At 28.0% G+C, this 15881-nt stretch overlaps 1 protein-coding gene across 1 annotated transcript; it reads right to left on the minus strand.

Moving 5' to 3' along the window:
- Positions 1 to 389: 389 nt before the first annotated feature.
- LOC123892262 (subtilisin-like protease Glyma18g48580) lies at positions 390 to 8570 on the minus strand. Its single transcript, XM_045942066.1, has 11 exons — positions 8183 to 8570; positions 7968 to 8077; positions 7769 to 7866; positions 7525 to 7680; positions 3391 to 3514; positions 2621 to 3164; positions 2392 to 2486; positions 1901 to 2155; positions 1696 to 1822; positions 1348 to 1564; positions 390 to 1187 (listed from the first exon to the last, which is right to left on the minus strand). The coding sequence occupies exons 1-11, from the start codon at positions 8273 to 8275 to the stop codon at positions 646 to 648; spliced, it is 2361 nt and encodes a 786-aa protein (XP_045798022.1). The 5' UTR covers positions 8276 to 8570; the 3' UTR covers positions 390 to 645.
- Between the last annotated feature and the right edge of the window lie 7311 nt (positions 8571 to 15881).

Raw genomic sequence — 15881 nt, forward strand, 5'->3', positions numbered from 1 at the left:
TAAAGTGAACTAAGGCATCATTGACTGTTCTTGCACACGCTCTTATCATAGGACCTCCTAACATTGTATAGAATAAATCAAATTATTTTGTTGATTGTAACATATATAGAATAAATCAAATTATGTTGCTTAATTTGTTGGTTATATAATAAGTTACATTGCAAACACTTATAATAATTCGATGATAAACCAAAGAAATTGCAGTTGCTATGCTGAACTTTGACACCAAATATCGTGTGTTCATTGTTTGTTCTTATTGTGTTTTCTACTCTATTAAACCAGTTTTTTCCTAACGTAATATTATTAATTTTGTTAGAAATATTAAAATGGTATACATTTACTCTATAAATATCTATGTCATCATCTGGTTGCTTATAGAGTTAAAGGTATTGAAAGACAACTCAAGTTATATATTGTCACATTTATATTGGTACAAAGTTTATGGTTGTACACGACATATAGATGTTATGTCACTCCCATAAATCAATTATTACAATACACATATACTCTAATAAATACTATTAAAACTTACTATACCATATCCAACCAACAACAACAAAATTGATGAAATAACAAAAAACATATAGATATAATCCAATCCAATAATAATAACACAGTAAATCAAACTAACTATGAAATTATCTTTCATTTGCGTCGAACAGTAATTGGACTCCTAACATTGTGTTTTCCATTTGTCCATATCAATTCACCAAATTGATATTTCCTTCTTGGAGTCCCACTTGTTGCTTGAACTACAACTTGAAATGTCTTCTTTTCACCAATTTTCTTGAAATTCAAGGAATTTGGAACAACAACAATTTTATATCCGGGCAATTGGGCTTTTACAAAATATGTACTTGGTGGCCCAACATTGGTAACTCTCCTAGTCACATTAACAACATTTAATCCAAGATTTGGTAATGTGATTGAAGGGTAATTCAAGTCATTTATGCTATGTGACCCTGAACATCTAAATGTCTTATTGAAATTAAGTGATGAAATTAGTTGTTGGTTATATCCAGAAGCACATAAGAAGTTTAAGTAATCAATAATGGTTAGATCATAAATAAGTCCCGGATCTATTGCACTGTTGGGTTGAATATGTCCCGAACCATATGCAAATGGATTTGCTAATGTATTTTCAAATGTATCGGTAATTGGCTTGTTGGTGTTATCTCTTGTGGTTGCTGCAAGCACACAAATTTGGATAAGTGATTTGGTGTGACCATATAACCAAGTTCTATATGTAAAAATGTACTAAAATATAAAAGTTATTTGAATATATAATTAGAATTTACTTTATATATATATATATATTTATTGTGTGTGTGTCGAGAGAGAAAATACCAGTGGTCATGATAGCTGATTTAATAGCCGCTGGACTCCAATTAGGATGAAGTGTTTTGATAAGTCCGGCAGTGCCAACAACATGAGGACAAGACATAGAAGTTCCTTGCATGACATTGAAAGGAAATCCTCGACGAGTGTCTGTTATTAAATTAGATGCACTTGCAAACAATGAATATGCAGCAAGTATGTTCACACCTGGAGCAGTTACATCAGGCTGAAACACACCAATAGTTAATAAAAATAATTTAGTAAAATTACTATTATATTTGAATATGTGTAAAAAATTTAAACGACGTTTATTTTAAAACGGAGAGAACAATAATAGCAAATTCAAGTATCTAATACCTTGAGTATTGATGGTTGAACTTTATTTGGTCCTCTAGATGAGTATGAAGCCATAACTGGAGCTGGTTTTCTTCCATTAATAGTTTCTGCTTGTGACATTCTTATTTTAGTACCCGACTTTATGTCCCTGCAAAATAAAATATGTATAAATGGTCATTTGTAACATGTTATTCTATGTTACAAGAAAAGTATAATAGATAATTACGTGGGAATTAAGTCAATATTATGTTGTCTTGTTTTTGGATGATCCTCATGCCAACTGATAGTAGACAAAACATGAGGCTCAGAAAGAAGTGTTCTTCCACTAACTTTAGGTTGATTTTTCAAAATCACTCCCTTTGCTCCTGCAGATAAAGCTTCTTGACCTTCAGAAACTGATTTTACTTTCCCTTCTCGAACACAAGCCACTATTTTACCCTTCACTTTTGAAGGATTAAGTGTTCCTGGTCTACAAAATTGTCTGCAAATATATACATATAGAAAATATGTAAGAAACATTCATTTAACAAATATTAATTTAATTAGATTCTTAAATTAGTCCTCTAATTCATTTTAAAATCATGATTTTAGCATCTTTAATTTTCACAACGACCACCTTTATTTATTGTAGTTTTGATATCTCAAAATCATGAATTTTGAAATTTATAACAGACTACTTGACAAAAAAAAAATTAAACTTTTAAAATTTACACTTACGCATCTCGACTTGTCGCATTGGCAAACTTAGCATCAATAGCATTCACGACAGTAAAGGACTGGTTAGGAGGCAAGTTTACAAAAAGACTGGCTCCCTAGTAATATATATTATATAAAAAAAAAAAAAAGAATAAAATTAATTTCAATTTTAAAATAATAAATTATTAACAACAATAAGAATTTTCAAAAATAAAAGAGAATATGAGAATATTAAGTAAAGATGATATACCGTGATTGTTTTGTTACCAATGGTAATATTACTGCTGAAGTCTCTATCTAATGTACTAGCAGCAACTGTGAACACCCAAGGAGCAACATTAACTACACTTCCAGGGGTAGGTCCGTCATTTCCAGCTGAAGCAACCAATAATATATTTCTAGCAAGTGCATGAAATGCACCTATTGAAACCTCATCAGTGAAAATTGCTTCAGAACTTGTACTAGTTTCGCCTCCGGCAGAAACTGAGATTAAATCAACACCATCACTAATTGCTTGATCAATCGCAGCTAATACATCAGCACCAAAACAACTCTCGGCATCTGTTAGTGACCAACACACTTTGTAGGTTGCAACTCTTGATCTTGGTGAACCACCTTTTACAGTACCGTTGCCAATACCGAATATACTTGCACCTGGTACGAAGTTTCCACCTGCTGTTGATAGTGTGTGAGTACCGTGGCCTACAAAGTCACGTGCTGTTTGTTGTGAACCAGGAAGTTTTCCGTTGAATGATTCAAATTCTTTGTTGAAAAATCTCGCTCCAATTAGCTTCCTAGTTTTTATAAGAAGTGCAATTAATCAACAAAAACATCATTAGAATTTATGTGTATAGGCATAATTTATTTAGTTGAATTTTTTCATCTTGTGCCATAATGTTGTTTAAACTTGATCAGAGCAACCGGTTCAACCAATTTAATTGGGAACCGGTTGGTCAGCATTTAACCGCACTTGGTTCAACCGATTCATTTCTTATTTTACTTTGAAAAAGTTTTTAATACCTGTTACATGGAACTTTGCTAGAACCATTGAGTTTGTTAATTTGACAAATGTTACCCCCACGCCACTTTGCTGGAATTGGGCCTATTCCTCTGTCGTTAAAACTCATAGATTCGGGCCAAACACCTAATCCAAACAGTAGGATAATGTATTTTCAATAATTTAGCCATAAACTCGGTTTAATTAATTAATCAAGTAATTTAAAAAACAATAAGAACATTCACATAATCACATGGAGATTATAATAAATATGAAAAAAGTGGAAGTCTTGTGACTTGTGAGCTACTTGACTTAATTATTATTTATTACAACGTGTAATCCTCTCTTTTGCAAATTTCAAATAAGGAACAAAGCACAAGATATTGTGGTAAAATAAAATAAAATAAAATATTTTGATATATTAATTAAGAACTCAAGAAAGCATCTTGCCAACTCAAAGAAAGGCTGTAGTTTTTGTCTCCATGTAGGTTAGTTAAATCTAAGAAGAAAAAAGGCAAAAAAAAGTTCAATTGTTCTATAACAAACATATTTTGTCAATTTTAGTTTTGTTTTTTAACATTATGTCAATTTTTATGCTCTATCAAGTCACTATTGGTGAAGACTTTAAGTTATATATACTCAAGACCATGAATATTAAATAAATGATTTTAACATGGCCATACATATTAATATTATATACACAAGACCATGAGTATCATATTGCTATTTGTTTTAATTAGCTTGGGGTAGGGCATGACCAATTTTTTTCTAAGGGGACCAATAGTAAAGTCAATATATTTCAAATATGTTTCATGATTGTAACATTGCAACGTCCACCAAATCTAAAATAATGTAACGTTGGAATCTTGTGCAAATGGTTAATGCGCAAATATTATAAAATCACGACTCAATTATACTACTAATAAATATGAAAGAACAAAATACTTGACAAAGAAAAAAAAACTGAAATAATTATTAAAATATAAAAGAGAATAAAAATGAAACATTAAATATAAGAGAAAATTAAGTAAAAAAATTAATTATATTAATTTTGTAAAATAAATAAAATTATATTGTTAATTTAAGTTTTAAATCAAGTATATTAATATTTCTTGATCAAACTTATCTTATATTTAATATTTTAATCGGAAATCAACTAAACTCCCTTGTAAAAAAAAACTATATATATACATAAGACGCAAATCTAAAAAGTATATAAAAAACAAATATAAGTAAGAAAATTCATACATATATATCTAATTTATATAAGAAAATTGATTGTTCTGAAAAACTCTCAATTGTCCTTATTTAAGATATTGCTATGTGTTCAAAGGGCAATTGGTGTAAAAAAATTTGGTAACTAAACTAAAAATACAAAACTAACAAAGCCATCTAAGCCATATGACATTTTTGTGAGTGAAAAGGAAAAATATCATTGAGATTGGACCAAGCCATCTAAGCCAACCACATCAAAATGACACTTCAAGTTACAAATGAACCATATGACATGTGACATCATTGATTTTCGACTATTTTAACTTCTTCCAATTTCGGTTTCAAATTCAATTTTTTCCCCATCTTTTCACTTATTCAAAATTCTATTCAATTGAATGTCTCTAAACAAATATTTTAACTATCGTATATGGGACAAAATATTATTGATAAAAAATTCAAAATAATTATCATATGTGAGACCAGTTATAAATAATAAAATTTTTTAAAAAAAAACTATTTTACACGGGATAAATTATGATGTATAAACTTTAACTATCATATATTGAATAAATTATCACTGATCAAAATTTTAAAATAATTATCTATAGAAGAGATTTTTTGAATAAGTTGTGGTTGCTACCATAAATTCTCAATAGAAGGGATGCATCTTAAATTGTTTCTTATGGCAATACATTGTTCACATACGGAAACTATGTTTCACACTAAGACATGACTTATGGTGAACTTAAAGGTTTTCTTTTTTTAAAAAAGCATATTCATTTTGAAGTTTTTATCTGAGCCATTAAAATAATTATGGATGACGAGAATATGTAACCATTAAAAATTTCAAAAAAATATCATATGCGAGATAAATTCTAACTAATAAAATTTTCAAAAAGACTATTTTACACGGGATAAGTTATAACTGACATAAATTTTAGCTATCATAAGCAACCAAAAAAAAAAAAATTAACTATCATATACGAGATTATTTATCACTGATAAAAATTTCAAAAAATTATAATATGTGAGACAGTTCTAACTAATAAAACTTTAAAAAAAACTAATTTTTACGGGGTAAGTTATAACCAACATAAATTTGAATTATCATATACGAGATAAATTGTCTTTGATAAAAAATTCAAAATAATTATCATATGTGACACAAGTTATAACTAATAAAAATTTCATAAAAAAAACTATTTTATACGTGATAAGTTCTAACTAATATAAATTTCAAACTAACTATGATATATGGGGCAATTCTAACTGACATAAATTTTAACCATCACATATATATGAGATAAACTATTACTGGTAAAAATTTCAAAAAATTATCATATGCGAGACAAGTTCTAACTAATAAAACTTTCAAAAAAACGTATTTTTTACGGGATAAGTTATAACTGACATAAATTTGAACTATCGTATACGAGATAAATTATCACTGATGAAAAATTCAAAATAATTATCATATATGACACAAGTTATAACTAATAAAAATTTCATTAAAAAACTATTTTATACGGGATATGTTCTAAATAATATAAATTTCAAACTTATAACTATGATATATGGGGCAATTCTAACCGACATAAATTTTAACTATCATATACGTGAATAATTATCATGTATGAGACAAATTTTTTCTATTAAAAAGTTCAACATTTTTGGTATCCAAAATTATTATGATACATGAGACAAATTAATATACTACCGACTCATAATACTGATTAAATAAATTCATTTTTTTTTCAATTTTAATTAGTAAAATGTAACTATAAAAAATATCGGCGTAACGTTACGACCCTGCGATAGCACGGGTCTGTTACTAGTATAAAAAGTATATTTACCTCCTCCAATTTTAAATATAAAAGAAAATTGTGTCAATAAAAAAAATATTCAACTCAAATTTTAGACTAAATAAATTAAGTTTTGGTTATCGAATTTTCTCTTATATTATTTAAGATTGAAGGGAAATATGGAGTAAGGTAGACAAGATCTCGTATAATTGACATTTTACAAGATCTAAGTGAACGGATATAAACCATGTAAGCAAAAATATATATATATATATAGACACCCCATCCATTCATTAGGACACCTATACAAATCTTGTAATTTTAGTTATTATTTTGTCATAATATAACTCAATTTAACAATTTCGGCATTTATTCGGTTGAACTAAAATTTGTGGATACAATGAGTCTATATAAATTACGATCGTTCTAAATGCAGAATTTTGTATGATAAAAAGTTTTTCAAATACTTTCCTTCACAATTTTTTATTTTTACCTTTAAGTAAACTTATGTATATTATTTAAAATTTTAATTTTTTTCAGCAGACATTAGTAAATTATTTAAAGAAAACTCTCTTATGAAATTTTATAATTTTTTAACAAAAATAAAGTAAGTATGAATTTTTAATGTTAAATATGAATTTTTATATTTTAATGCTTAAGAATTCAAATTTAATTCATCTTTTGTTAAACATTTATAATTTTTTTAGAGAGAGATTCTTATATATTATAAACATGAATACAAATACTTATTTAAAAATGTGAGAGTACAAATGAGTTGACTTAAAAACAGAGATCAAAAGTTAAGATATCAATCATATATTTGGATACCAAAACTTGATGAAATTTTTATAGGAATTGAAAATAAAATTTAAGATATTTATAATGACAAAAAAAACTTAATAAACTATCTGATCAAATTATATAATTAAGAGCAAGTCTTCATGATCACAAGACTATATGACCATATATATTTATGTTTTGAGCACATACATAAAAGCAAAATGTAGAATTATTTTTTCATTTTTAAAATTCTTGAGAGAATAAAAAATAGAAATAACATTTGTGAGCATGTCTAAGAAAGTTATATTTGGTCTTGGGACCAAACAACAATAATCCATCATAGTTAATTAAGTTAATTACCTGAATCAATGTTAGCTATGATGGTATTTTCACCAAATCTTCCCTTTTGCCAAGCTGAGTTCATATCATTTCCACGCAATCCAAGAAATTCCCATGAACGTGTAGTGTGCAATTTATGTTTTTTACTCAAGAACACAGATACAACCTTCGGGTTTTCTACATAAATGTTCCAAAAAAAATAAATTAAAATAAAGCTTATTTAGTTGAAAAAAAAACTAGATCTACAAAACATTGTGTTTCTCACTTTCAATTTGTGCAGCTTCTTCCTCTTCAAGTATAGCTGCAAACCCATTGATCTGTTTATTATATGAATAAATTATTGCTTCTTTTGCTTTCTCTTCACTGTGAATGATCAATATATATTAGTTAATCAATTAATTACTTATGGAAAAAAAAAAAAGCATAAGCTTAATATGGTAATGGTTTTCTTAGTTTATATATACCTTCCCAAGATTGAACCCAATAAATCATAATGTGAAGATGTAGCAATTTCAAGGTCAGCAGTGGAAGGGGTTGGACCATGTAAATGTGCTCCCAAGTATACAATGTAACACTGTAAATAAATAAATTATAGCATAATAATCAAAAACCAATAACTTATGATATTAATTATATTAATGAAATCAGCTTCTTAATTACAAAGTGAAACTAGCTTTGCCTTTTTGTTGGCATGAACATGATTAAGCAACAAAGTGAAAATAAGAAGAGATGAAAAAAGAAGGTCATGAAGACAAAAAATGGAGCGACCCATTTTCTTCTTGTCTATGGAAAGTGATTAGATCAGCTTAGGGGATCTATGCTAATTCCTCTGCTTTTATAATGGAAGGCACGAATAATTATATATGGATTTATTTTTTTAAGCTCTGTGGAGAGTTTTTAAAATTCTTAGCTTTTTGGTAAACTAAATAAGATATTAATTAGTATATGATAAATAAATAAATAAATAAATAAGGAAAAGACAGATCATATGATAAGTTATCTGAAAAATGATCAGACCAACTTAGATTGGTCATCTTGGCTCTTTTTGATGAAAAATCTTGGCAAGTAGAGATTATTCATGGATTTGGATATTTTATATTCGATAAAACGAAAAAATCAATAATTATTATTTTAATAAATTTATGATTTATTATTATATAGGTTTAATTATAATTTTCTGTTTCTCTATTTTTATACACTCATAAAATTGGTCTTTCCTTTTTAATATCACTCAGTTTTGGTCTTTTTATTAAATTTTTATACTTAAAAAAATGTGATTTAACATATTTTATATGACATGCCATAAGAATTGAAGGTGTAGAATTATCCAGATAAATTAATTATTTACATTTCATTGAATAAATTACAAAATGAATAATTTTTTGAAATCGAAACTGAAGTTAATTTTTAATTAGTTTTTTTTGTAATTTCATGACTTTTGATTATTTAATATCATTATGTTGTAGGTCACGTCATTTAAAATAGGTTAAATCGTTATTTTTTTAGTACAAAAATCTAATAGCTGGGTCAAAGTTAGGTGATTTTACAATAAAGGGACCAATTTTGAGAGTGTCTAAAAATAGGAAATCAAAATTGTACTTAAACCTATTATATATTTACAATATTTATTTTTGATTTGTTATTTTTTTTTGTGAACTAAGAACATAAAATCATCAAAGAAAACGGAAGACATTTCAACTAGGTTGACACATAATATATAGAAGAAAAAAAAAGGAAAAAATACAAATGGGGGAGCAAGCCTTACCCAAAGAAGAAAGAAAAAAAACAAAACAAAGGCGCAAAAAAGGAAAAATAAAAGTTAAGTGCTACGAAACTTAATAAGATCAACTCTATCTAGGGATGGCAATTTGACCCATACCCAGAGGGTACCCGCAAAAATTACCCACAACGGGTAGGGTAAAAACCCGCATTTTGGGTACGGGCACGGGTATGGGTAATTACCCGCAAAAATGAACGGGTATGGGTGCGGGTACGGGTACCTTAGTACCCAACCCGCCCCATACCCGCATAATATATATTTATTTATTTTATTTATATTAGTATATTATAATATATGTAAATCAATTTAAAACAATACAACTCTACTAAACTATTACATATTTTTAATAAAAATATTTATTTATAACATAATATAAAAATAATGTGAATATTTAACATAAATATGAACTTTAACATAAAGTTAGTAATAATTTTGTTTATAATTTTCATTAGTCAATATTAAAATCTTTGAAATTTTTTTAATTCTATTAAAATTATATGATATTTTATAATTGATCAATTTAATTTTAGTAAAAATACGGGTAACGGGTATGGGTACCTAGGTACCCATAGGGTATGGGGACAGGGGCAAAAGTTGTTACCCACGCGGGTATGGGGATGGGTACGGGTATTTTTTCAATCCGCGGGTATGGGGATGGATACTATAGTACCCTACCCATACCCTACCCATTGTCATCCCTAACTCTATCACTAAAGAAGTCCCCGCTTAAAAACGGAAGCAATGAATCCCACCAATGGAAAGCTATAATACTATGCCCATGATCAATGCCGTATCTAAGGGGAGGCGAGGAGGGCGACGACCCTAGGACCTCAAGTATTAGGGCCCCCAAATATTATATATGTCAATAATATAAAATAAATATACCAAAATTCTTGTGAAAATTTAAAACATTATGTATAAATATCTTGTGAAAATTTTAAATTTAAATACATGTTACAATTATATTTACAATAATAAATTGTTAGAAGTTATTGTTTATATTTCGAAAAAGATAATATGAAGAGAATGATGATGATGATGATGATGATGATGATGATGATGATGATGATGATGAGGAAATGCAATCACTCGAGGAATCTTTTAAAGTCAATTATTTTTTTGTAGTTGTTGATATGACAATAACTTCATTACTTGAGCAATTAAAAGTATTTGAAATTATTTTTGGATTTATATTTGATGCAAAAATATTGAAATAATTGGATAATGATGAATTATAAAAATCGTGCACGAATTTTAAGATTGCTATTTCTCATAAAGATTTGTCAGATGTTGATGCAGATGATCTTTTCTCTGAATTGAAACTGTTGCAAATGTGTTGATGTTAGCCATTGAAATTCTTGAGTTTGTTAAAATCACAGATAGTTATCCAAATGTTGCAATTGCTTATCGAATTCTCTTAACTATGCCGGTGACTGTTGCATCTGCATAAAGTAATTTTTCAAAGTTAAAATTATTGAAAAACTACTTGAGATCGTCAATGTCACAAGAAAGGTTGAATGGTCTAGCCATTTTATGTATTGAGAAAGATATGATAGAACATATTGATAGAAACAATTATTAGTGAATTTGCATCTGAAAATACTCGTAGGAATTGTTTTGTATGAGTATTTTGATATTAAATAAAAAATTCAATGTTTATTAGCAATTCAATTTTTTTATACTATTTAATAGCTCCAAATTTTAAGATCGCCCATAGGCCACCAAAACCTTAGAAACAGAGCTGCCCATGATTTAAAAAATAAAATAAAATTTCTATATTAATATCCTTAACTAGTGCACCAAGAACACTATTTAACATTTTTCTAATAGGGTAATATCTAAGTGTGAGTATAAATCCAACCAAGCAAATAATAAGAAATAGTAAAGAGTAACAAGACACACTAGATTTATCTTAAAAAAAAAAACACACTAGATTTATTATTCAGTTCAGCCCAACAATATGTTTATAATAGATCAAAAGAGTTTAAATAAAAAAATAGTTCCAAGAGTTCACAAAGAACAATTCTAATTTTTACCAATTTCTGAATATCCTCCCTTAAACAAGAGATTTAACAAAAGCATCGTAAAATGGCTCTCCAGGAGCAATACCCAATTTCTCTACTTTTCCCTCTTCAATCAAAAACAATGATGAATCATGACTCTCACTTCCAAGGTTTTTTTAATGTGTTTCTCAATGTTAGGTATGCATTAAAGAACACTTAATCATTGAATCTTAATCACCCAACGATTCTCTCTTTGTCTATATAATTATCAAAAGAGTTTGTCTAACATGTGTAATATTGCACATATTAAAGTAACAAAAAAAAAATAACTATTTAATGAAAAACAACAATTATTTATTAAAAAATCAAATATTTAATATAAAATGCACATGTTTCAATACAAACTCACTATTTTGAATTTATTAACATGTGCAAAGTTGCACATGATAAAGAAACTCTTATAAAAAAAGTCCTTAAGTTAAGATATCATGGAATGTCAGAAAATCGCAGTTTTTATAAATATTACGGTGTCGAACACCTTAAACCCGTGTACGTATGCCTTGCTTTCAAGCCCAAACACCCTACATTTAAGGTAGAAACTCGAGTCTTGAAACTCGATCAAATTCACTAAGCAAAAATAAAAGTCGCCTAGCGAATTCCGCAGAAGCCCAACCCAAAATCTGATACTAAAAATAATATTAAGGCACAACACTTGTCTATCATAAATTTGTCTAAACATATGAGTTTAGATTTTTATCATAAATTCAGTATATGTAAATCAGTATAGTATTTAAATAGGAGTATTTATCAGCATTTATTGAGTTTAAAAACAAAATCTCTTTAAATAATTTATTTTGTTTCTTATTCACAACAACAACTACTACAGGTTTATTTATCTTTTGATACACCAATTAAGTGGATTGTTAGTCTTCTTTTTGTTTGATAAATAAGTAGATTGTTAGGTGTATATATGAATCAAATCATGACACCATATAATCTATCTAAACTATATCTAATGACATGGTATCATATTAAACTAAAACATTTTTTATATGACTTGAAGAAAATTTTTTGTATGACTTGAAGGTTTTATATTTTTCCAACGTTTTTGCTAACGAGTATCTTTGGATATGGGGGTTTGCGATGCGGTTTGATTCGATTTTAAGCATAAAAGTCTTTCTAACCACAAGATAAATTGCATGCGGTTTGGTTTGGTTCGATTGGTTTTAAAAAGTCATTCAAACCAAACCAAACCAATGTGGTTAAGATTGCTTCGGTTTGTGCGGTTTATCGCGATATAAAAAATATGACGATATTACCAACTTGTTACAAAATACCAACATTATAATTTTGGATCGCGTTAAATGATATGTTTTAACAACCTATTGGGTTGAGCTTGCTAAGTTGAACTAGGTAATAGGTTGATTGCTACTAGTTGATAGAGTTAAGTTAAGTATTGTGGTTTGGTTTGGTTCTCTAAAATGAAAACCACAAACCAAACCAAATCGCACAGTTTGGAGGAAAAATCATCCGTGCGGTTTAAACTAAATGCGATTTTTGCGGTTTCGATTTGGATTGGTTCGATTTACAGTTTTACTTTTGGATTGGTTCGGATAAGATCACCCTATCTTCGGGACACTCTTTAAACATTTTATTGTGTTGACTTCACACATTTTTATAAAAATTTCAAATATTTACAATTTTTTTATTAACATAGATTTACTATTTAAAATATTAAAGAAACAGTGTCTCACCATTTTCATTTGGAGAATCTTAACATGTGACTTAAGGGCACATGTTATGGAACTAAAATAGAAATTATTAAATGTTAATTTGTGTCTTTTAACTTTTGAAGCATTAAATTTATTATATCACTAAATGTTGAGTTTCTATTTTTGGATATCTTAACATGTACCCTAATACCCTTTTCATTTTTCTAAATTGTGTAGTGTGTACGCAAGAGAAATGTGGGCAAGTTATGGAAAGCTGGTAAACGTTTATTTAATGCAAGCAAGAGATGCCACAGAGTTGGTGTAAAAATTGATGTTCGAAGAGTCAAAATTAAATGACTCTATGAAAACTGCACCAACAACCGTACAAACATATCTTTGTGACAATTCAACCATTATTCTCAAACAATTATTAGATTTCAGAGCAGTGCAATTATAGAACTCCGTAAATAACCATTACTCTTTAATTTATATTCAAGAGCATCAAATATCAGTCTTCCACCATTCAGCTACCCACAGTTCATTTGAACTGAATAAATGATCCAACTAATACAGCCACATGTTTCAATTCATCCGCACAGATTCATGCATTAATAGTTCAACATAACAACCGCATTGATATTGTTGTGCCTATTTAAAGTTTGAGAATACTCCTTCCCATTTTATAAGTCATACTTTGAGTAAATGCATTATTATATGGCTTGCTTTGAACATATTTTTCTAAAAGTGTATATAATATTATCATATAAAATTTGTTTGATTTGTTTTGATAAGTATTTTTAAAATATCAAATTTTTATAATTTTTACTAATAGATAATTAAAAATATTTATAATCAAAATTATGTATTGCGATACATGTAACAGTCAATGAATTCTTATATTTTGAAACGTGAGAGACACTCTTTTAAACTGGCAATGGTATATGAACGTTTACCTAACTTTTGTATGCACTATAATGTTCAAGCCTGTAACTGGCTGAAACCTTCCAAAGCGAAGGTTGATAATCGGGCGAAAAAGATTATCATAATTAAGAAGGAAGTTGTGAAGTGGTCCAAGCAGATTAAACAAGCTTGGGCCGCAGCGGCGAATGGAGAGAAGTTCACCCTTGTTGTTTCTAAAAGTAAAGCGAAGATTAAACAATTGACTCGGAGTGTTGGGCAACCATATAATACTCGTTTTAGGGGTGAAACATCTCACAGGTCCCAATAAATGGGAGGTGGTTTTTGAAAACCGAAAACTCGAGCCCTTTGCGAATTCCCTCTATCGGGATGATTAGTTTGTTTGTACTACTTTATTTGTTTTACTTTTGGGGTAAGGTCTAGCCCCCCATGTACATATTTTTTTTCCTATTTTTATTTATAATAATATGAGATATAGGTATAGGATGAGAGTATTTAGGTGTGCCAACTTCGTTGGAATGTCTACTCAATTTTTGATGCCTAGATGCTCTTAATTTATCAAAACAAAAAAATAAAATTGATACCTCTAATAATTGATTTTAATCAATATAACTCCTCGGACTCCAGGTATTTGAATGAAACTTTGGAGTAATTCAAAATGTATTAGAAGAGGTATTTTGGAGTTTATATGAATTTTTCATATTTAATCTAGTTATTATATTATTCTAAAAATTAAAAATATAGTAATTATAATTATTCATTTATCATTCTTTATAAAAATAATTTCTCAAAAAACATAAAAGATTTCGCTATTTTTTCACTATATTTTCTTCCCCTCCTCTCCAAACTAACAAACAAAATTTTATTATCACGTATTTTAAATTATTTTTCAAAATTTTTAAAATTATTTAATTATTTTTGAACTTTTAAAATTTTGAATAATTTTTGTAGGCATGTTTAGAATATTATAAAAAACTTATTTACTAAACTTTAGAATTTTTTAAAATTAGAAGAATTAAATATTAATTTTTTAAATTTCAAAAGATAATGATAAAAGTAACAAAAATTTCGACTTAGAAATCAAATTTTGAGTTTTTTTTTTTCAATGAACTTTTATAATATTCTAAATATGTCTTTCAAAAATACACATTGATTTAATATTATAGACTAAATCTACATGTATAATAATTTTGTAAGGAGAAAAACATGCCATTTTTTTATAAGACCAAAAACAAAATTTTATAATTTTATAAGGGCTAAAACCATATTTAACCCTTAATTATTTGTCCGATTAAAGTCCACAAACAATTAAGGATTAAATATGATTTTAGTCTTTACCTAATACCTGTATTATCACTTCAATGTTTTTTGTTGATGACAACAGGGGTAAATGAAGTAGCGTTAATTAACTAATCATCTGCTAAGTTAATTGTTTGATCAAATTTTGGACATGTTTTGGACTCCCAATAAAATTAACAAAGCTCAAATTTAGGGGAGCTTGCAAATCTCACCTGATCGAGTTAAGTTAAATTTATTCAGAGAAATTAATAAAGTTGACGTCACTTTGGGGGAGCTTGCAAACTTCACCTTTTATGAAGCTAAGTTATTAATTAATTAAACAATTATTCTTGATATACATAAGTTTGTCTTCATAAAAAAAGGAAGATTGTTGAACCAAAATGAGTCTTAGAACAATGTCTCTAGATAAGGTTTTGATGATAACAATGTATGGAAGAACAATCGGGTACTCTAATGTATCTTATATAGTGTGGAGGAAAATAGATTCAAAATCTACTTATGATAGTAGTATTTTGCATCTAATATGTTGAATGTGCTGAAAAAGTCAACTTTGAGGTCAACTCTTATTACTTACAAACTCTGAAGACAAGCTTTGTTATGACCAAAGTTAACAAATGTCAAAGTTATGATCAAGACGCTTCAAGAGACTTAAGAACAAGTTCTACT

The sequence above is a fragment of the Trifolium pratense genome, linkage group LG6 (genome assembly GCF_020283565.1).
Source record: "Trifolium pratense cultivar HEN17-A07 linkage group LG6, ARS_RC_1.1, whole genome shotgun sequence".
Taxonomy (NCBI): domain Eukaryota; kingdom Viridiplantae; phylum Streptophyta; class Magnoliopsida; order Fabales; family Fabaceae; genus Trifolium; species Trifolium pratense.

What these genes read in the sequence shown, in the direction of transcription:
- LOC123892262 (XM_045942066.1), bottom strand. Translation starts at nt 8,275, where the DNA reads ATGGGTCGCTCCATTTTTTGTCTTCATGACCTTCTTTTTTCATCTCTT. An exon ending in AGCAAAGTTCCATGTAACAG is followed by an intron (nt 3,165 to 3,390) that starts GTATTAAAAACT and finishes TATAAAAACTAG; the next exon opens with GAAGCTAATTGGAGCGAGAT. An exon ending in AATATTGACTTAATTCCCAC is followed by an intron (nt 1,823 to 1,900) that starts GTAATTATCTAT and finishes TTTATTTTGCAG; the next exon opens with GGACATAAAGTCGGGTACTA.